The sequence below is a fragment of the Falco peregrinus genome, chromosome 2, assembly GCF_023634155.1.
Source record: "Falco peregrinus isolate bFalPer1 chromosome 2, bFalPer1.pri, whole genome shotgun sequence".
In the NCBI taxonomy this organism is placed as follows: domain Eukaryota; kingdom Metazoa; phylum Chordata; class Aves; order Falconiformes; family Falconidae; genus Falco; species Falco peregrinus.
Window position 1 is genome coordinate 78,132,382 of NC_073722.1, and position 23,633 is coordinate 78,156,014.

The following is a 23,633-nucleotide window of genomic DNA, read 5'->3' on the forward strand; positions in this document are numbered from 1 at the left end:
AGATGTACTTTTTAGCTCTTCTAGTGAATTTAAAGTCTTAATGTCAGTATTTCTTAACTTTTGACTGATTTTGCAGCTTTGATTGTATCCAAAAATGTTTTGAAATAATACATATTTTGTGTATTTGTGTATGTAAAGGATAATAAAACTTGGGCCTCATAAAAGGAGAGTGCTCCATAACTTCTGATCAACTGGAGAGTGCCAGCTCCCCCCACCCCATTTGTGGTAGATCTTTCCTTCTGATAATCAGCAGAAAGACAACTGTCTCAAGGTGCCGTGCTGATTTGAAATTCCGGATTTCTTATGAAATCTCATCCTCTGTGCCAGAAAGAAAAGATAAAGGGATTCTACCTATATGTTGAAATGAGCTGAAGCAACCAAGTGTGTGGGCTCTGCCATACAGACCAGGAGTTGAGACCTGCGAGTCTGGGGAGGTGGCAGCTTTTTTAAAAAGCCTCCGTAATCAGGAGTGAAAGGCTGAGATTTTCATAGCTATTCCCTAACATTTTTTTTCTAATGCTTTTTTAATTCCCGTTGTTTTTGTTTAAGATTAGTGAGGTACATGAGTGTACTTGCACAGAAGTTTTTCGAAGTATTATTAAAAACCACGGATGAGATTCTTAAGCCTGAAGAAGAATTTAAAGTTACTGTATATAGACATGCCGTACGTTAGAGAGTGATTTGCTGTTTATTTTCTGTTTGGAATGGAAGGCTTTTACTGTAAACTTCTGTTGAGCATGGTATTTAGTTTGCCAGTTTGAACACTTAATCAGTTTTCATTTGGATTATGCTCTTCTGATGAGCTTAAAGGGATACAAGTTTTTTAAAAAAATAATAAAGTCAAGGATACAAGCTATTAAAAAAAGTCACAAAACCTAATCCAATCTTCTAATTGTTTTACTGTTAACACCTGAGTTAAACTTTCAATTGGTAAAAGTATGCTTTCTGTTTATTTCACAGTACTTTGAACCTTGATAAGAGCCAATTTTTAACAGCAGCTGGCAAGCTTGCTTGGCTTTATGCACGTATGGTCTCCTGAAAAAAATAAAAACTTCAAATGTGTCTGTAAAATGTTCAGCCTTAATAGTGAACTCTTTGCACCTATTTTCCTGTTCCATAAAGTGAGCTTTTCTGTACTTGGCAGCAAAGAATCCTAGGCACGTAGATTCCGATTTTTACATCGGTGGTAGCCTGTGGGAGTTCAGCGAAGCTCTGCGTTTCCCAGTCTGTAGCAATTCACCCTCAATTCATAAAAGCTAGCAATCACAGAGCAGGTTTGTACTGCTCTGTGCAAATGTCTTCGTCATGTACGGTCTGGTCAGCAATAGGATTAACATTTAAATAATTTGGATGTAGTGTATTTATTTTTTCAACTTTAATTCAGATGTTTTATTCTGAATAAAGTGCAGTGTGGAAGAGGCTCAAGAGGAGCCTTGCTGTGGGAAATTGGCATTTATAGTTTAATAGGGGTTCGGTAGCTAAGAAATGTTTTACTAATAGCTGAAATCATGTGCTGACCCTTATTTCACATCTAAATGACCGGAGTTTGACACTAAGATGACAGCTGGTTAGTACAACTTGAGATTTTAAAGTGCTTGAGTATATGTAAATATTATGATTGATCTCCTAAGCATGTTGGAAGATACTTCCAGAAATGTTCTCATTCTAACAGTTTAGTGCAGTCCTCAGTTTTTGAGACTAATACTGCAGAAGATAGTTTATCTGCTGTATTCGGAGGACGTAGATAGAATAATTAAGGACATATGATTGACCCCTGTAAAAAAGATTGGATGCATTTTGTACTTCTGCTCAACTATATTGTAGGAACTGTTGAATATAAACCCTGTGATTTTAGATTTGTCTAGTTCGATCATTTAAAAAGAAATGCTTGAAAAGTAGACTTCTTTTGATGTCTGTTTTTTGTATATAAATATATATATCATTCCTTAAAGTACGTAGTAAATAAATTAATGTTTTGGTTGAGCTCATTCATTCACCAGAAATATAAAGGACAAACCCTTTAGGGTTAAAATATGTTAAGTTGGTAAGCAAGAGACATTGTATTTTGGATCTCTGTGAAGTTCCAAAGAAAGAAGTGTCACCTGTTAAATTTAAAGCATTTAAAGCTTTTCAGATTTCCACTAGTCAGAGCATTTTCATGCTTTTTTCACTCCAAAACATTTTATGAAAAGTTTGGTTCAGTGTAGTATCTTTGCTTCAGATACGGCATAATGTTTTATTCTGTTGAAAAATACACCGATTTCTATGGAAATATTTATTATTTTTTGGCAGAAGTAGGTTTAAAGAGCGAGAAGAATAAGCCAAAATTGGGTGTGGCCATTAAAGTAGGATTTGAGTAGGCTAAGAGGAACTATTGAGGAGGCAAAACATAAGGCTCTTCGCCATCAGAAGATCCAGTGGGGAGTTACGAGAGCTGGAAGGAATGAAGCTTGTTTTGCTGGGAATTTGCATCTCATAGATAGGTTGATTGCAGGTTCCGACTGGAGCTGCTCCTGCCGCAGGGCATTTTGCAGGGTGTCATACCTATGGCATAGATGGCAGTGTATTAGAATATGGTGGTTCTGCATATTGAAATAGGTGCTTGTTTGGGCTGATCTTGGGCATCTTTTTGCCAGGGCTGGTTTTCAGTGGATTCCACTCCCTGAAATGCTTGTATGAGCATTGGAGCTGGTGCAGGGGAGGAGAGAAGAATGAGACAAAGGATGAACCGAGAGCAACATTGGTTTTTCTAGCACTCTCTTGTTTGCCTGCTACCACTGTGCATGAAATTTATCAGAAACTTGCTGTCTTTTCCAGCATAGCATATATGATTTTTAAAAGTATTAGTACTTGCATGTCCATCCTCGGATGAGTTTTGTAGGGTGAGAGAATAAAGAAGATTTAAGGGGCAGCTGGATAAGGAAAACATATATGGGGATTCAGAAACAATGGAACTGCTGTATCAAGGAGTATATCGAGTGGGCTTCATCTTGTATTATCCACATGCACAGCTGTCGCTACACTGCTGCCAGATCATAGGGTTGTGGTGATCATGGGGTATTAATGTGCTTTGATGTTCTTGAGATTCCTCTCCATCCTTCAGATTTGGATGAAACATGCCATTGGACCCAAAATCTGGGGTCTTGCAGGTATGCTGGAAGAGTCATGGACACGGAGGAAAAAAAATGACAAATATAAACATACATACATACACGCGCAGAGGGTGATGGTTTGTTTTTCCTAAGGTAATTAGGCTGAGAATGGCTAAGATAAAGTAGGCTAGAGGGAGGAGTCATAAAATGAAAAGACAGGATGACACTGTTATGAAGAATTGCACAGATTAACCAAAGAGCAGCACTTGCTAACGAATAATTGATTCTTTATTTTGTAGATTGAGACCTTTAAGCACAGAATCCTAAGAAAGGGTCCTATACCAGTGCTTAATCACCTAGAAAGAAGTAAATTTAATGGACTTAGTGTCTGACATTTCTCTTACCGTGCCATATACTTGGGAGTTAATGAAGGTGGTGGAACTGGAGTGGTGTAATACCCGGTACTGACTCACTGCTTTTAAGTGCCCAGCCACCCTGGGAATCGGTAGTTACCAGGTTAGATCCTAAACTACAGTGAGGGAAAACGTTCTCAGAAATGGTGGGGTCAAACACTTGAAGCAAAATAAATATCACGATACTTAGTTTGATTACACCAGACAACTACTGTACCTACAGATGTACAGAATATAAACTGATCGAAAGGAAGGTCTCCAACTTAAATGCAGTCGGCCTATTTTGCAATACATCAGTTTTGTGCCGTTCTGAGGCACAGAAGCTGGCAGGTAGCAGTGGTGAGTTGTTCGTGAACTTGAAGTGAAGCAACTTGTTCAGGAGGGTGACTGGTATGACAGGAGGGCAGATGGGATGACACCGTGTTTAGGGATACTTTTGTCTGCCTTGAGGAAGTAATAAATGGAGCTCTGCTAACTAAAAAGTGGTCTTGTAAAGTTTCTGGGAAGGGAGATCAACAGCTTCAGTTTAGCTGATAATCTTCCCAACTTTATATATAACCTTATCAACAGTACTGCAGCCTGGTTGATACTTTCTACAAGTATGACCAATTGTTGGTGTCACTGTAGGTAAACATAGGTATTGCAGGAGGGAGGGAGGCAGAGCATCTACAGAGATACTTAAGCAAGCAATGCAAAGTAAAGTACAGCACGAGAAGATCTTGTTAAAGGAAGTGTCATGGGACAACAGTTGCTCTAAGGAGACAACAGTTAATTTGGCAGAAGTAGGTCTGGCCACAGCGACAAGGCTGCTGTTACCTGGTTGTGCTTCACCTTCTGTTCCTTCTTTCAGTTTAACTGGAGAGATGTAATGGAGATCTGAGCGCTGGGTTGAGGTGTGGTGGTGTGCTCCAGGGGTGTTTACACAAATAACAAATCACTGATTCTAAGCCATAATCAATGTAAGATTTGCTTCACCTTCTCTGCCTGAAGCCTAAAGGAGAACTGCATATAGATAAAATGAAATTGTACTTGCAAGTGCTCCCATCTTGCTTATGTTCGCATAAACAATGGATTGGATGATCCTAATAACGTTGCAACTGGAATATTGGTGTAGCTTTGCTCTGCGCTTGCGCTCATGTGCAGAGGTAGCTGTAGTATCTCCAGAGGCAGATGTGCTGTTACAGTAGCTTGTGCTGGAGAACTTTGGAAGACTAGCAGTAGCAAGCAGCAGGAGGAGGTTGTGGTAGCCTCAAGGTGTGAGCAGTGGTTGCTCTTGGATGGATTGTTTTCTTGTCAGTGTTTAGAGAACTGCTTTGTTGTAGGAGCCAAGTTCCATTGTGTGAGAGCAGGCGAGTGAAGAGCTTTCTTCCAGAGCTTTCAGGAAGTTGAAATTATGTTGGAGTAAAATCTGGTACCCTTAATGAGCAGTGCGGCTGCCTAGCAGGAAGCGAGCCTTGTGACAATCCGCAGATAATTTAAATTAACTAGCTTTATGAACTTACATTTTCAACCTGACCTTACCATACCCAGCCTCCTCCCCCAGCAACTTAAATAAACAAACTAGGCACATAATTCAGTAAAATAACTTCAGTTGGTTTTAATGTTGAATGGCAGATTTCTGCTTGAAGGAGTGCCCAGGTAATACGTATAGGGCTGACTCTTCACTGGATCACTGTAGGTTGTGTAACACTAATGTAAGGGATTCTTTCACATTCTGTCCGCTACCACATTTTTTTGCAGCAGAACTTATTAGGTAAGGAGGTGGTAGTTCATGGCATTTTTTTGGTTGAAGTAATTATTTTTTCCCTATACTAAAAAACATCTTATGTTTTGGGGGAAAGAGGGGAAGTTAGTGCTAACACACTTGATCCCTTCCCATTGTTCTCAACTGTAGCAGCTTGTAAAGGCTGCTAAAAGTAAAAGTCAGAATTTTGGGGTTGGTTTGGTTTTTCAGCCTCTGGCCCCGTGAATGAGTTAAAACATGCAAGTACTGCACTAGCACACTGGCCCAGGTGGCAGAGCATGATGGACTAGCCTCAGGCAAAAGACCTCTTCCGTACCTTTTAGGTTTATTCACTGTAGTTACCATCTCTGAATCATTCAGATGTGCACTGGATTTTAGTTTTGTTGATTCCAGATGTGTCTCCAGTTGGAGCAGTGTGATCAAGATACGTATCTCGATCGTACTACTGTGTAACCTCGAGTTAACAGCCTTCCTCTTCAAAAACTCCATTAAACCACCTTGCTAACCACTATTGCAGGGAGCTTACCTCCCGTGCGCATGAATGTGTCAAGAGTGTAATCTGTGCTCTGGTGTACCCTCTGTGCTGCCGCTGGTATGTGGCCACGGTAGCAAGGCACTGAATCCAAGTCAAAACAAAGTAGAGGTTATTAGTGTGAACTTGGTACTACAGCAGCACAGTTACATGGCTTTTAGTCTGTGTGGAGCACAGAGAGAATTCACACCTGGAGGAAGCATGAAGCCCATTTTAGCCGGGATTAATTTGGGTAAATACACCATACGGGCAGCTTTCCACAGCATTTGTGTTTAAGGGACTGCTTAACACACTTTGTTAATTCCTAGACTCATTTAATGTATGCGCTTTATGATTTCTTTCCCCTGAGGAACTCTGTGGAGCTGTGATGTATTGTGCATGCATGCTGTCCATGCCAGAAAGAAGGGTGAGAAGCTGTGCTCAGGATGAGGAGAGCAGAACTGTTTCTTTCAGAAGTACTGAGCTGGTAGATGGGTTTCATGGTAGCAAAGCCTGACAACCTAATATATGTCATTAGGTCATGTGTGTATTGCATTTGTCAGTTTTATGTATATAAGATACATGTATTAGGTCATATGGCAACCTAATACACAGGAGTCTAACTGCAGTGCTGACTTCTGCAAATCTGGTATGCTAGTGACTTAAGGCCCTAAATTACTTATGTATCAAAGAGAGAGAATGAGATCTGCAGTACCCAGCACCTTAAAAAAGCAAAGTTAGCCAGTGAAAATGCTGAAGAGGAAGATGCAAGTTAATCTGAAACAGTTAATCCAATAAGCAAAGTCATATTAAACAGGTATTAAACCATGGTTCAGGTCAGAATTGTTTCTCTGCTCTTTTTAAAAGTAAGTAAAAGAACAGCAGTAAAAAACCCCAAAGCTAAGTTCTTTTTCTATCAAGTGTATTGCCTGACTGGCATTGGAATACAAAACGTTTGGAAGAAGAACCTACGAATTTAGTTTATACTTCACACATTTTGAAACTAATTCATTTTTTGTCAGAAGTCACAGTGCCTTTTACATGTTTTGCCTTTTTAACTGCTGCATAAAATACTCAGTTTTATTCATTTATGAGAACATACGTAATTTCCTAGGGATTTCCCAGTATTTATTAAATGTGCATTATAGGAGCATTTCAAGACGGCTTTAACAGTAATTTTTGTGAATTTGATTTCCATTTGCAGCACCTGGCCTCACTGGCATTGTTGGAGGGCGCCCCAGAGTGTAAGTTAACTCCCCATCGTTACCTTGTTGTAATGTGTGATGGTAGCGTTCCTGCCACTCACCATCACAAGCTTCCCCACCTTGAAAGAGCAGCCACAGAAGCAACTGAAGTTTCCTGTTGCACGCTGTGCTTAATAACTAATGACAAGGTAATAGTGAGTGCTACAAGATATGTAGGCAGATAGTAACATTCTTTATTGAATTATTTAATATGAGTCATGTAAGTCTATGATCAACTCATAACAATGTCTTTGCTTAATGAGCTGTAGGAAGAACTTTAGATGTGACTTTATGGCAGGGCAGAAGCTCAAGCATGTGCAAGGACCTGCAGGTTGCTGGACCAGGTTTCTCTTGTACTGCTTAGTTTGGAATATGGGCACAGCAAATTTATGTTTGTGCCAACCCACTTACCCTAGAAATGTGAGGTCAAATGTCCCAGAACATCCCACAAAATGTTAACATGAACCCATTATGTGAGCGATCTGAACAGAATACTGTTGAGAATATTAAAAAAAAACTGGTTTGATTCAGTATTTTTCTAGATATGGCTAATATCTGCCATACTCGAGAGAGCGTCTAAAACTTTCCTGTCACTAAGCAAATACTTCAGTATTTGTCTGTCTTGCACGTGGAGGTGGGGGAAGAACCTGTAGATATCTTGCTAGTATCTCTCTGCAACTAGCCTACGTGTCAACGTGGGGCTAATGCATTGTCAATTTTTTTTTCATTTTAGCTACTCCCCCTGGTAAAATTTTCTTTTTTTTTTAAACAAAATCTTACTTTCTTCATAATGAAATCAAAGGAATTTCTACACTTCTCAGGCTTTCTAAGATGTTTGGAAAACTATTGCTAATCGTGGCTAAATAGCTTTTAATTTCCGAAGTGTTTGTGTGGTGTATGGATATTCTAAAGATGTATGATCTGACATTTTCATTAATTTCTGGTTAAATGCATTTATCCTTGTTGGTTTTGTATGTCTAGGTCTCCAGTTTTGAAGCCATTTTTCTTCTATTATCCCAAAAGCAATGTTCAGGTAAGACTTACTGCTTAAAACCTGCTCTGTTCTCTTTGAAGTCGCTTGAAAAATTCTGCTGACTCTGGCATTTTTCAGTGACTTTGAGTCCTAAAACTGCGAAGTATTCTGGTAACTTTGATTAAAAAATATTTTCTCGGACACTGGTGTTACTCCCGCAGCATGTTTTACAGCGGTTGAACTTGCCAACCTTGCATTTTAATTGCTGCGGATTTTGAAATATCTTGCATCAAAACTGAACTTCTCTTTTTCAGGTTCCTGGAACTGTAGGTTTGAATTACTTCTACTGCATCTGCAGAGTGGTTATGAAAATCATGTATTTTGAGAGTTAACGGTCCCTCTTTAAAGAGAAGGCAGTTGGGTGTTCAGAGTTGAACATCAATCTTGTGAACTTGGACAAGTCTTCTGACTTTTTGGGGCATCTATATTTTGTATATACTACTGTAAATAAGTATTAACATCAGTTAAATTTCCCCAGATTCACACAGGTTTTGGTCTTTTCCTTCCAAATACTCTGCCTATAAAAATAGGAATAGTAATTTCTGCTCTTGCCTATATTGCAAAAACTGTAGGATTATGAAAGCCTGTGCAACTGTTGTGATGAGTGTCCCGGAGGAGCCCATGAGTGAGATCTCTCTCTGTGGCCCTACTCGGTTGGTAACGATAGTTTCTTTCAGTCTGAGAAGTTACGGGTCAGGTGACGGGGTGGCCCTAGGTGGGAAATTACAGCGTAAGATGAAACATTGAGCTAGAGCCCTACTTTCCTGTTATGCGTGTATGTCTGTCTAGATCAAAGTCTTCAAGACAAACTTGAAGAAACTGGTTGTCCTGTGAACTAGAATGTTTGGATTTATAAATGTTGGTCTCTGTTTTCTGAATGGAGACTGCAGACAAAACTGCACACACGCCCTTCTTTTTGCAAGGCCTTTAACTGACTTGAAGCTATTGCAGGCATCTCGTGCCAAGGCATCCTAATGATGATGCTTCTCACTTAGTTAGAGCTTTCTCACTCATTCACCATCGAGGAAGCAGCCAAAGGCCAGAATGTTGGTCCGTGTTGGACCACAGGTGCTGTGACAGGGTTCTGCGTAGGGTAGTGGAGGGGAGCAGGAGGAGCACAGGCGGCAAGTGGAAAGATGGGGGGGGAAGCGAGGGGGATGGACACAAACAAAACCCAATTGATCTAAACCCCAATGTTGTAAAACTGTTACCAGCCAGCAATGTAAGTGTTCTAAGCATTTCAGAAAAGGACTATTTACTTTTTTCACATGCGTGCAGTGTTTGGCACAGGCAAGCCCACATGTTATACTTTTCTTTGAGTGATACTCTGCATTAATGGGAAATAATTTAAGACTGATTTTACAGAGGAGATGCTATTTAGTTATTAAAACTAAGTTTATAAACTGTGTGTAGAGGAAAAGCATTAGAAAAAAACCCTACCTTTCCTGTCATTTAAAGAAGTTCAGCTACTTATTTTTACAGTCAATTACATTTTGCTTTATGCAAATGGCTTTTCTTTGCCAAGTTCAATATGAAATTATTATCTTTATGGGAGTTTAGCCTGCCACTGTTTTGTAAACATGCTAATTAGCGCTGTGTTCCAGACTTCGTAAAATGCTGTTGAGATTAAATAGTAACCTAATTCAGCAGGGAAAACAAGCTGTGTCTCGTGTGCTCTTTTCAATACAGAAAATCAAACCCCTTGCTCTGTGTAACTAATCTGAGTGCGCTGATACACTATTAGCAACATGCCACGTGACCTATCACTGCTGGACTGCAGTAATACTAAAGGTTATGTAAAAGTGTGGTGGAAGTGATTCAAGTCCTTGATTCAGCATTTTGTCCATGTATTAACGACGGTGGTCTAGGTAGAGATTACAGAGTAAGTAAGGGATAAATTAACTGCTTTTCTGGGTTGGAAGTGCAGTTACAAAGAGTCTAGCTGCCCTAGTTCAGCATTTGACCTAAAACCAAAAAAACGCCGTAAGGAGATTTTCAGATATGTTAACATTGCCACAGTGGGTTCTTTTGTTTTGTGTTTGATAACACCTTTCTGGATGTCAGCTTGGGTCCAGTATTGCGTGCGTTGTTTCCACTGCTCTTATGCAATTGTCCTAGTTTATCATCTATCACCGGTGGTGTTAGTGCGGACAGTAGTTACTTTCCGTGTGTGCTTTTCCATGTTTAAAAACATGTTTTAAAAACCTAAAACTCTTCCCTAGGGAGAAAAATTCCAGCCAACGCTACTGAAGGCAAAAACAGGTTTTTCTGAAATACATATTTATTTTTTTTTAGTCTTCCCCTTGCATAAGCATTGGAGACCTGTGTCGCTGTTGGCTATGATCTAAGAACGATCTTAAGAAAGAGGGCTGAGTAGATTTACCTTGCGTTTGTTGACAGCTGGGCACTGATAACTGCTGCAGCTGCGTTGGTGTATATTGTTTTGTTGTGGCAGCGTGACCTGATTGTACGTCTGAGTCTTCAGTACTGGGAGTCCTCCAACGTAGATGAAATGGACGGAGTTAATTTTTCAGCGTGATTGTGCTGTATGATTTAATTGGAGAAACCTTTGCTTAATCTTAAGTGAACAGGCCAACCAGCTGATGAGTTGGCACACTTCACTATATCTATTTTTTCCGATTTCTTTGAGGGCAGGGGTAGGGAGAGCATATCATACAAGGTGAACAGCATGGCATTCTGCAATTTCATATTTTCATCTCAACATAGATGCAAAATATCCAGTATAATTTTATTTTGTTCTAAGTTGCTTTCACAAAATTTATTTGAAGATGACGACAGGATCCAAAGGGAGGTTTTTCATTAATATGGACAGGGACATTAAGAAGAAAAGAGGTTGGTTATATCATGGAAGAGCTGGAAGAGGAGATGGAAAGAGAGAGATTGGTCTTGCTTTGAAACAGACCCAACTAGATAGATCACTTATTTGATTTTTATGCTCTTTTCCCTACACAAAGATTTCTTTTAGATTTATAATAGATAATTATTGTGACTTTCTAAAAGGGAGTGACAGAACCTTATCCATAAAGCTATTACTGAAAATGTGCCAGGTCAGTACTTAATTAGAAATATATTTTATTTATTGACTTTGCACTGGATTTCTAATTTTACAGTTTGAAATTTGGTATCTTTTTCTTCCAGATCAACCTGTTTTTAAATGGTCAGCATGTGGAGACATTTGAGGAGGATCTCACATTTACGTCAGATGAGGTTGTTTCCTCTGATCCACCTAAGAGGAGCAGTGAATTGAAAGGTCTGTTCATCTTTTATTTGTGAATGCATCATTTGCTATCTATCAGCCTGGAAAATCATGTTAGATTTTGTCTGTGAAATATACTTTTGCCTCTTTTTATTTTTAAGTCTGTTGCAAAACACGTAAGCTACTTTTATTGGAAGGAAGGAGGTTAGCATCACACAGTATAAAACATGTTTTGAAACTAACAAGTATGTAAGTAAATTGTCCAGAAAGCTTAAGCCTTAGACACAAATGAAGACAGTTGAATGCTGCCTTGAAATGAAAATGTGGTTTTGACATTTACTGCAGTATATGTATATATAAAATATATTATATATATGATATGTATAATATATCACATATAATATATATATTATATATATTAAATATAATGTTAAGCCTGGAAATATTTGGGTTCTTACATTGAAATAGCTGTTGAGAATGGAGAACAGACTTACAGAATGCTTAGCTTTTAGGGAATTAAAATTTGGCCCTATTCTATACGATAGCCTCTACAAAGTGAACAAGAATGGGATCAACCTGGAACTGGTGACTTTTAAAGAAAACATACTGGGCTAATGAGATCCAACACGATAATTCCTGTGTTGCTGGTAGACTTGTCTAACCAAATTCTGTGCAGAAGGAAAAAAGAAAATTTGAGAAGGGCAAACCCATGAGCTGGGTAAAATGGGTCAGGATGCCTGCAACAGAAGGGAAGTGTTCAATCACAGCTGCCCTTACAAGTTCGGTCCTAGATTATGGATTATTCAAAGTGCTAGGCACTCAAAAATGTTTACATTTTTTTCTAATGGCAGAACTATATACAGTGTTTCTTAACATATAGCACACTTCATAATTCCCTTTTGGTCCAAACAGAATCTTTATTACCTTATTCCTGCTTACCAGAGAACTGAGAGAACTGATTTAAAGCTGTGAATAGGTAATTTCAAACCTAAATTGGGTAACTGTACCTAAAGATTACTTGTTAGAAATATTTCTAAAAGTAATACTAATGCTGAAAGCGTAATTCAGGTACTTAAGTCTGTGTATGCTCAAAAAATTAATGCTATGAAGGCACCAATATGTTAAGGTTTATTCTGGATTCCAGATACAGGCAAGTAGTATTTCTAAAAACTGGTAATAGAATAGTGTAACAACTAATTGTAAGTTTGTAGGGAATGTTCTGTATCATGTAGAGAAACACTGAAATACACGTAGACTGTGTTTAATGCCATTTGAAAGTCACCAACAGTGGATGCCTGATTGCCATGCCTGAGTTAATTTTCCCCATCTATTCAGACATCTCTTCAATGACATGATTTATGCGTCACGCAGAAACAACTTAAACTCTTAAATACGTTTGCAGCTCTTGTATCTGTTGCAAATCTAACATCACACCAGAACCTCTGTGATACCTGGGAGTTACCAGGAGGGCAGCAGGAGATTTGGACCATCAAACTGGGGGAGTTAATGAATAGGGAATCATTGTTCCATTTAATAAAAGGGTTAGCAAAGGTCCTGGTATATTATTTTTTTTCCCCAAGGTGACTACAGTGCTAACTATTGGAGAAACAAAAAGCTATTGGGACTCCCGATTGCCACCTTATAATTTGAGAAAACTTCGACGTGTCTGACATGAGCATTTAAGTACTGAATTCTTCAGGCTTTATTCAGGCGAAACCCCACTTTTGAGGGACAGCAGAGCTCCTCTGGTTGTTTTCCCTGAGAAGCATCTCTTAAACTTTTGCCCTTAGTTGTAAATATAAATGTTTTCTGTATGTCACTAAATACTTCCCTACTTCTGTGGCTTAACCCACAGACAGCGTGGATGAGAAATAGATGAATAGGTTAGACTGTAAAAGAAGTAACTTCTGCTAAAAGACTTTCTGTCAGCATTTAGTAAGGAGGGAAGTATTTTTCTTAGTTTCATGGTTATCTCAAGTGTGAGGGACTGTTAGTTGTCTTTGAATAGATAAGAGAAATATGTGAAAATGGGTTTCAGAAATGCTGCTAGATGTGGTTCTGGGAGGGTGGAATTTGAATTTACCGTTTGCCCTAGCAAAATTCTTCTGTAGATTTAAGTTGTTTATTAAATGAAACTAATTTCCTGATAAACAGATCGCGAAAGATAAATCAATGAGAGTAATAAGTAGAGAACACCAGAACACTGTCTTGAACTGGTTTTGTTTAAAGGAAAACTCTCAAAGACTGCCTGTGTAAAATGTCTGATGGAGAAGACTTCTACAGCTTATACAATTTTAACATAGTCATACTTCAGCCTTTGAAGAAGCACTACTTTTATTTTTCTTCTTGGAATTGTGTATTGAATGAAATTATTAAAAATAATGTGATTTCTGTGGTGCATGAAGTGCGGTAGTCTTACCCAGAATGAACAATGAGCTGGACTTTTTCAGATCCTTTCTCAATGGAGATGTTTAATCAAAAATAGTATTCCTAATAAATAGACCCTTCAGTATTTTCTGCCGAGTTTCATGGCACATTTCTGTTTGCATTTTTCATGGAACTGATCGTGGAAAAGACTGAGCATCAAGCTCAAAACAAACTTCCCGTCAACTCCTTCACTGTGTGCTTCCACTGTTTCAGATATCATGCTATGGTGACTTAATACCAACGAATAACCCTTCTGCCAGACTAAACTGGAATCACTTGCAGTTCATTTTTGACAGTAACCCAACGTATGTTGTAAAACTTCAGTTAAAGCAGTTGTTTGTAGACGTTCCCTTTCTGATCCTGCTGTGCCGTAGAAGAGGTTGGTGGGATGAGCCCCCAGCTGTTTTTTACTGTTTTCCCCATTATTGCCACTCAGATGTGCCAGCAGGTTACTCCTGTAAGTGCTGCCAGATCTGTTTCAACCAAGTACGTGCCATACACTAAAATATATATCATACAAATTATGTGTGATGTTGTAGCAAGGCATTTTTGTCATCCACAGTATCTCCCCCTCCATACTAAAATGAACTCTGGGGATCTGTCCAGCTACCGTAGACTGCCTCCCTTTCTGACAGGGACAGTGAAAATGGCAGCCAGTAGGATTTGGAAGTAGTTTCTTTCATACCCAGCTTTGCTAAAGCTTTTCAGGTCAGCCTGGCTCATGTCTGAGAAGTCAGCAGTTTTTTGTGGGCAGGAAGGAGTTAAAGGTAATGATGATTTAGCTGGGGCTGGGTTGACCTGATCACCTGATGCAGTTCACCAGTTGGTATCTACCCATGCCTTAATAGTTGGTGTACTTTAAATCATACTTGAACTTGCCACAGTGTTAACTTGGCTTTAAAGTGTAGTTCAAACATTCATGTGAACCTTGAGGGTGAATTTAGATCAGTATATTTACACTTCTTAATATAGCCTGCCTTTGGTCAGCATTTAGAACGTAGCATCTTTAGTATTGGATCTCTTATTCCCTAAAATAAATTTTAAAAAAAGGAAAACCAAAACAAAACCAGCACAATAGTTTGATATCCTCAGCAGAAGCAATAACAATACAAAAAAGATACTGATGCATTTTCAAATTGCATTGTCTTGCAGCATGGTTTCTCCAGCATAATTGCTTGACAAGACCTTTTCTTCAATTCCTTTAAATTTGACAGTTTTTAACATGTTAGACTGAAATTTGCTGTGACAAGCATGTGCCTGGGACTGAACTGTTTGGTGTTTTGCAGAAGTGAAAAAAAAAACCAAAACCAAAAAACAAAAAAAACCCAAACAAACAATGTTTTGGACGTGTTTCAGTTGCTTCCTGTGTGGCTGCCACCAGCAGCTGTGGCAGGAGGCAGGAGGGGCCGTTGCTTCCCTGCTCTGAATGTTCCCTCTGCTGGTGTCCGAGGAGCAGGGAGAGGGGGTGGCTGCCTCTCCTGTGCAGGGTGACAAAACAGCAGCAAGGGGAGAAGGGCGGCTGAGGGGTGACAAGTCTAGGTGAGTGAGGAGCATCAACGTGTCCGTTAGAGGTGCTGGGACTGAAAAGCCAGGGAGGCCAGGAGAGCTGATGTGGCTGTAGGGTTGGATCAGAAGCAAAACTGGCTGGAAACTCCTGGATTCTCACTGCCTAAAAACTGGGGTATAACCTGTGCTTCAAGTTCCAGTGTTGGGCTGCTGTCAGTGTCTAACTGAAACTCGGTGACAAGCATGTGCTTCATCTCTTGCTTTGGGGAACAGAAACTATATGGTGATAGCTTACTACCCTTAGTAATCAAGGATTGCAAGATGTCTGTGCTGTGTAACTTAACCATCAAACCTAGTGGATGAACTGTGTGGATCCCACAAGACTGAGTTTTTGGATTTGGGCAGGAGTGGGTTTGTGGGTTTTTGATGTGCAAATGGGTAAAAATAGTAAGAACTTAGTTCAGTGAGTTTAGTTCCTAAACGCTTGGAAGTCCAGTACTCAGCCATCAACAAGTAAAAAAAAAAAATTGATTGGCTTCCTACTGAGCATGCATTTATGACCTTGTCTTATATAATGCTGAGATATGTACAAAATTTCTAATTTGAAAATGAAATCTCTGGTTTCTTCTATGTAGCTGAATAAATACCTGTTATAATGGCATATGAAAGTGAGAGGCACGTGTTGGCCTGAAATGGAATTTTAAATTGTGACTGTTTTCTACAAACATCATCAGAATAAACAGACATTACAGAATTATCAGGACAGTAGCAACTACATTTTTTTCCGCCTGCACTGGAAGCAGAGACTTGTGTGTGTTAAGGGGACAAAAGTTGTCAGCTAGTCAAGAAATGACAAGTAGCTGCTATGGCTTCTTCAGAGGTACCACATGGCAAAGACCAGGATGAATTTTTATATTCAAGGGTGGTGGAAGAGGGGATTCCTGGCACAGTATTTGGCTGTAAAAAGGTAAAAGGGATTTGTGAAACTGAGCAGGAAGGATCAGTTTTGTAATTTTGGCCCCCAGCCTTGCCTCTGTTCTGTGCGTGTTCCTGTGGGAAGAAAGCTTTGGAAGGTTTTCAGGAGTACTACAGACAGGGCAGAGGGTATACACTTAAAATGACAGTTACTTCTTCAAAATGTACTATTAATTGTAGCTGTCATTAACATGTATTCATTTTTATGTTGTCTAGACCTGCCAAGCGGTCCACATACTTACCGCTTAGAAGATCTTGCCTATACTAGAAGTGGAGATAAAGGCAATTCTGCGAACATAGGTATCTTTCTTTTTCTTGCTTTCTGAAGTGATGCAAGATTTTTCACGTAAGATCTACGTATCAAGAGCTCTTAATGTTTTTTTTTTAGATGTCTCACATTACTTGGTTTTTATTTTTTTTAATTGTGGCTGTGCTAAAACAGGTATATTACTAGTGAAATATCTGTAGTTTTCTGTTTAGCAGCAGTCGAAATCTGACGTACTAAGAAAAAAAATTGCATGTCATACTGCAAAGAAAGGTCTTTGTTTAGGGTAGCAAAGTCAAGCTCCCCAAAGTTAAGAAATGCCTTTTTAAGGTTTCCTTTACATGTCAGTTGCTCCTCCTTCGTGTCTGTGTGTTATGTAATACAATCTTTTGCTTGTCTGATCATGTATAATATTCCCATACATCTAATTTTAACATGCATATGGCTAAAACATTGACAGTGTTAGGAGATGCTGAAGTTGTTCTTGCATGTAAGAGGATGTTTTTATTATATTGTTAATCCAAATGGTGTATTTCACTGTGCAGTCTCTTTACATGGATTGTGCTGCTGCTTGCATTGTTTAATAATTCCTTCTATTCCTTACTTCTGCATGCAACAATTGGCTCTCTTACTTGTTGGAGGATTGAGAGCGTGTGGTGTTCAAAGCTCAGTATGAATTAAAGGTGCGTTTGGGATTTGATTTGCTATTAGCTGTCATGCTAAAATTGATTAATTCTGTTCATTTTATGTTTAGGGTTATCGTTTACTTGTCCTTGTTTGTGAAACTGTTTTTTGGGTTGAAGAATGAAAGAATGTTGATTTTTATTTATTTTTTATTATTATTTTTTTATTCTTTTTCTTTCCCCATGGATGACCACTGTTGCAATGTAGCATTGCCAAACCATCAGTGATGCATCACTGACAGACTTCCTCAGATACAGACACTACTGCTTTATTAAGGAACAATAACAAGAACAAACTTGACCTCTAAGATTAATTTGGCTTTGAAGTCCACAGATAGAAAGATCCCCGTGACACAAATCTGCTTTCCTGATTCTGCTGTGGAACCTCTCAACTTCAGGATAAAGTTACCTGAAGCTTGTGAAAGCATATTTACAGCAATAAAAATGTAATTGTGATTTCTCATGCTTACGTCAGGATCTCACGCAAGAAGTAGGGCAAGGACCGAACCTTCAGTCATTGATCATGCTGTGTTATCGGTAATTGCAATTACTTATCTAAGTCTTGGAAACCATTTAGGGGAAGACACGTGCCTGTGGGTTGTTTGTTGTGGTGGTGATGTTGTTCTTTAGGTGTCTTTCAGTGGCAAGGGACTGTTTGCAGCCAGAAAAATAATTAGTCTGGGAGCATTCTTTCATGTCATTCTCCACACTAAGTCTCTACTGACAGAAGGAAAGCTGTCATACTATTGGTTTTTATTCAGGAGCTCATTAAAGAGGATCCATATACATGGTTTCAGTTAGGATCTCAAATCAGTTTTGAAAGGGTGAATACAGATCAGTTTTAACAGCTGCTGTTCCAACTAACACAAAGTTATACACCTAACAGGTGTGATAGCACGGCATCCCCTCTACTATCCGTACCTAAAGAAAACTTTAACAGCCGAAGCCCTGGAGAATTACTTCAAACACCTTTTAAAGCAAGAAGAACCTGTAAAAGAGCTGGTAACAAGGTGAGTCGCTTGCTGTTTGGTCCTCAGTTGTACAGTAGATACATGATGGTATCGGAAGTTATCTTAAAGTATGTTAACATAAATATTACAAACCTGTGTGTATTGTTTTCAGTACATTTTTATGTATCTTTCTTTCCCTTTTTAAGTAACAGCTTGAGCAGTATTAATTGAAAAAGAATAATAACTTGGGCCTCTCCTGCAACTGGACAAAGGTAGTGAATCCATTTAGTGAAGGCACTTAAAATCCCAGAATTAGCACATTAGCGTTAGGGCTATTTCTTTGTTTTGTTCGGTACAGAATGTTTCTGCAAAATAGAAGTAACTTCTAATGTCCCTTGGGAAAAATATCTTCCCACTGTTCTTTGAACCATTTGGAGCCTCTTACCCACTTTTCTGACACATATACCAAGCCAGAATTGAAAGAAAAAAACCTCAGCTAATTTCCATTTTTAATATATTAAACGGAATACATCCTGAAGAGGACGCTTTTACCTGGTATTCATCTACAAAAGAATGTCCTCTGCCAGCGGATGGCTTTATGTAGTATTTTTGTTTTCATGGTGGTTTTGGCTGATGCTCGGGGTCCTTCCTGGGGACTGGCACATGAGACACCCACTGTTCCTGTAGCACGAGGTAATAGGGCTGATTCTCCTAAGGATGTCCAATAAAACAGTCAACAGAATTCAAACCTTTTTCTCTCTTCAAAAACAAACAAAAGCTTAATATTGCACAAACCATTGAGTCTTCTAAAACCTGCTTTCATACAACGTCAATTATTCTGCAGATCTGGAGATTCTGCCAAACCCATTATGTATTTCCATGAGTAATGGATAAACCCTTAAGTGTCTTTTTGCTTGTTGAAACAGCTTGAGTCAGAAAGGTGCAGCTCGAAGTTCAGAGAGAGCTTGGAGTTACTTTAACCCCTGATCTTTGAGTTGTAAGTGCCATTCTTTGTCTTCATAAGCGGCTCAGTGCAGGTCTCACCCACTGAGTTTCACAAGTGCTAACCAATCTATCTAATAAACTGATACCAAGAAATGTGATTGAGTTTCCTTTGAAACGTAAAGAAGGGAAGAAATGCAAAATGTCATGCCTCTTAATGGTACTTCTAGAAATTGATTCATTGTCGTTCCTTAATGCTGTTTATGTTCATAAAAAAAAAAGAAAAAGCTAGAATTTGCTGTGTCTGGGTGAAGGCAATTTATTGTGGTTAATTAGATTATCTGTTTCTGGGTTTGGCTTCCTTTAATGATGTGATAATGGAGCTTTGTGAGTGAATTGAAAAGCTACTGGGGCAAAAGAATAAATCCTTTTGTGGAAATATTTAGGATTATAAGGAATAAAGAATTATAAGCTCATGTGCTTCAGATTGTATAGTTTGTTTTTACATTACTTGTTTATTTTTTCGTTGTAACTGTCATAAAAAGAGCTACCTTACTCTTTCATTTTCCTTAGTTTCCTTTATTTAAATTGCGAGTGGTTAAGAAACATGCCAGCCATGGCTCTGGCTCACTACAGAGCAGAGAAATTCAGCCAGTTGTCTTTCATTCTTTTTCATTAAAGCTATTAAATAGGTGTACTAAACAGGGAAAAGGTGGGATTATCCTGATGGAGAACACTGAAAATTTATAAACTTCCACATTTTCAGGTAACATAGTGACAAAAGGTGGTCTTTCAAACCCTGTGTCCCAAAACCCCAAGCCTATGCCATTGCTTCTTCCCCTTATGTAGAGTACATTCTTAATAGATCTGATAATCGTAAGATATGGAATAACAGACTTCTAATTTAGTGGTATTAGGTCAGTCATTTAAGAAGGATAGTCAGATTATCCTGTGAGAATTTGCTGGCTTCATCTTCTGAAATATGGTTGTTACCTTTGTGTTATGAGAGCATCCCAGTGCTCAAAAATAAAAAAAAAAATAACACCTGATTTCTCCTTCTGGGGTATTTTTACTGAGAGCTGAAGAACACAGAGTGTGCGTCCTGATGATTCTAGATTGCTTTTTTTGTAGGTACATTTGTTATGGGGGGTGGGGTGGCTGGAATACTTCTCTATAGTATAGCTCATATGTAAATGCCTCTTTTAGCCTATGGACTCGGTTCTTGATTTCCTCTGATGTGAGGAATCCTATCTCTTCCTTGATTTAAATGCATTAGATAATTTCTGTTACCATTATTAGTTCCATGCATTTTAACAGGAAATTCAGAGGGAAACCTGCCTTTGAGCCAGCATGGGCAGCACTGGGAGGGAAGTAGTTAGGCAGGCACCCCATTGTGCGTAAGCATAGCAGTTCAGCTACAACAGTGAATTTTCCTTGTTTTACTGGTTTCTGTCACAGACTTAATATTCTTGGAAGGATTTATTTGTTCTCTGTGCTTTTTAAAAGCAGCTCTTAAAACTTTTGATTGATTTGTACAATTAGGTAACATTTTCTTCCTTTAGATCTCAGTTAATTAAACTTAAATGGTTTAATTATGCTGGATAAAAGCATGCCAGCATTTTGGTTAGTGTGTTGTTGCTGCTTAAGACTATTACGATGGTTGTAGTGGTTTTTCTTTTTTTATTGTGGGAGTGTATTTTTTGTGCGGAAATATATTGGATGCTCAAATGCTTCAAACTTCAAACAGACTTTAAAATATTGAACATGCTGACCTTTGTGTATTATATTGTAAACCTAGTTTTAGCTAGAGTATCTCACTGTAAATATTTCCTCAAAGTACTTGAAGGGAATTCACCATTCTGTAACGTTCCAAATTAAGATCTGTTGCTAGTATTACATACTCCCTCTGCCAGAATTACTGCAGAAAGTAAAACTAAATTCTTCCACTGCTTTTACTGTTTGCTTCTGCTTTTATAAGCTCTTCAGTTTCTTTCCTGATTTGTCTACGCGACTGATTTTCATGAAACGTTTTTTCAGACCTGGGATATTAGCTCCTGGAATACATATCCCATTAGTCTAGTCCTTGCGGAGAGATCGGCCAGTTGTGAAATTGCTTGATGCCTGGAAGTCTTTGCCAGTTCTTCAGAGTAACATTTGCAGTGTAGTGTTTTGGTAGACCTCTAGCTTTCATGGTATATTCTTATTGGAAATAAGTCTTGAGTTTTTTAGTTGAAAATTTTGTGGGGTCCTCTGATCCTGCTATGTAGTGGATTATGCTATTAGATTTACTAAATTAGGTAGATGACTTACTGTGGAAATGGCTTTATTCTTCGTATTCCTGTTGTCTAGTAGAGCACTGTTGAATTAATTGAACTTTCCTGCCTTCCCAATGGATTTGCCTTTGAGCATGATAATGTTGCCTGGCAACAAGTTTTCAAGGGAGGTCAACGGAATGCTAATGCCAGGGTTTTTCCTAATAACAACTAATAACGTTAATACTGAAGCAGAGTGTGGCAATGAAAGGGTAGAAGCAACAGTGAAAAGCCCTCGCCTGGCACACAGGCACAGAGACTCCGTGACTACTGCTTGCAAGAGCATAACAAGAACCGAAGTGTTTGCCAGGCTGCTCAGCAGGCTCATCTCCTTCCGTGAAAGGTTTGCATCCTATGCCCAAGATACAGGGGCATACAGAGCTGGGAACAGCAGCAATGACTGCAGTTTTCAAAATGCTAAAAAGGAGCTGAAAAAGATAAACCTCACAGTGACAAAGTCAGCAGTGTAAGAGCACTGCAAGAAATTCCAGCTACTTAAGGGGACAGATTTGAAGAATCTGCCCCAAACAGATGAAGATCAGGTAGGTGGGTAAAGAAAAATAGGTGGTGTTGGAGGAAACGTGATTTAAGTTGCAGCAGTAAAACATCTGGAGGCAGAGCAAGAATTGGATACCATCTTTCTTTGCTATTCCTCATCTTGCTGATGTTCTGATTAAATCCTTTCTTATATAAAAAAGGAAAGCTATTGAGTCCTTAGACAAAGAAAATATTGGAGAAAAGCAAAAGCAAAGAAAAGCAAGACTAGAAGAAAGGTGACAAAATGCTGAAAAATTGTGCAAGGAGAAGCAAATGGAAATACGCTGTAGACCTATTTATGGAATTTGAAACAACTTTGTTAGGAAACCACAGAGCCATTTGCCAAACTTCCACAAAAGTTTCCAGATTGGAACTGCACCAGTCAAAAGCAAGGATGGAAAAATCCTTACAGTGGCAATGGAACAGAAAAATAGGTCTGTCACAGTAAAATAAAATTTCATCTGAACAAAGTATGTGGCTCCAAGAAAGCATTGAAATGTAGCTCTACTTTCCACTTGTTATAAAATTATCTGTAGTTGGTCGTAGGAGTTTAATCTAGTGACTCGTAGTTGTATCTCAGTAATAAGGAGGATGCCTTCCCAGTTAGCTGGTAGCCTTTGTTAGCAACAGTGAATTCCAGGAATTAAGCGACGGTATTTTTCAGTATTAGAACTAGGAAGTATTAAAATTACTTCCCTCTGCCCACTGTGTTCTCAGAGTTCATATTAGATCTTGAACTTCTTGTCTACAGAGCCTTCTGTATGGGCTTTAACTCTTAGGGGGAAAAAAAAAAAAGTAGAAAACAACCTCATTAGAAATGAATGAGTCATGAAGTTGAATAGGAGAATGATTACTTTATGATCCTACTTTAAAACTGTTAAGGGCTGTTGATTTGGGGTAAGGCAAAGGAACAAGAAGGTAGGGAAGGCCATGGGTTAATCTTCAGTTAACTTTTAGGCTTGACTCAGCAGTGGTATGCCATCACAAGCGTGGAATTTTTGCATGCTGTCTTTTGCTTGACGTTCTGTACAAGCCTTTTGTACAAATTCTCCTGAGAAATAATGTTCAGATTTTACCTTGCAGATACGAGTTGCCAGGAATCCATGGATTAAACTTTGTTCTGAAGAATTCCCTTGGTGGTGGTGGCATAGCATCCCTAAGAAGTGACCCACAGGCATGTATCGAAGCATGTGTTTTAATGCAAATCCTTTATAACTCTGTATTACACAGTCTCCTTATAACCAGCTTTGGGGCTGGAACTGTAAGCTTTTAGTTTTGACTCTTCGGTTCCTTTTACTTTCCTGTTAATATACATTATCTACCTAATTGTTTTAAGTTTTAAGATTTGTAAACAACACAGGGAGGTAGAAGGTTTATTTAGAGTATTGGGTGAAAAAGATATGTACAAGGAACTACTAAGAGAGTCTTCCAATCAGTTGCACTCATTATGATGCGCTACCTGTGGTTTTAGATGCACCAACAAAATTAGCATCTCAAAAATTTTTGGAGTTGTACTAGACAATTCTGATCGTTTCCTAGTACGTACAGGAACTGTTAACTGTATAACAGCTCCTCTAGCTTAGCCTATGACTCCTACAGCTAAAATGTTAATAATATAAATCTCAAAGTGCAAACTAGATGGACAGAAAACCTTTTGTGTTGACGTTATGTGAATCTGAAACTAACTTTTTTAAAAATTTGAAACATCTAAACCTGAAGATGTGATCCCATAATGTGGCAATGCTGTGGCTACGGCAGAGCACAGTTCTGCCAGCATAGGGT

At 38.7% G+C, this 23,633-nt stretch overlaps 1 protein-coding gene across 3 annotated transcripts in view; it reads left to right on the top strand.

Annotated features, from left to right (window-relative positions):
- The window catches only part of LOC101915725 (uncharacterized), a 65,670-nt gene that overhangs the window by 39,563 nt on the left and 2,474 nt on the right, over window positions 1-23,633 (top strand). For 2 of the 3 annotated variants that reach the window (XM_055795384.1, XM_055795385.1), the window contains exons 14-19: window positions 6,965-7,004; window positions 7,986-8,037; window positions 11,197-11,308; window positions 16,379-16,462; window positions 17,997-18,120; window positions 22,935-23,025. In XM_055795384.1, the coding sequence (XP_055651359.1) occupies window positions 6,965-7,004; window positions 7,986-8,037; window positions 11,197-11,308; window positions 16,379-16,462; window positions 17,997-18,120; window positions 22,935-23,025 (503 nt within the window). Of the gene's footprint in view, window positions 1-6,964; window positions 7,005-7,985; window positions 8,038-11,196; window positions 11,309-16,378; window positions 16,463-17,068; window positions 17,111-17,996; window positions 18,121-22,934; window positions 23,026-23,633 lie in introns of those variants that run through there. The other variant, XM_055795386.1, reaches the window with a different exon arrangement.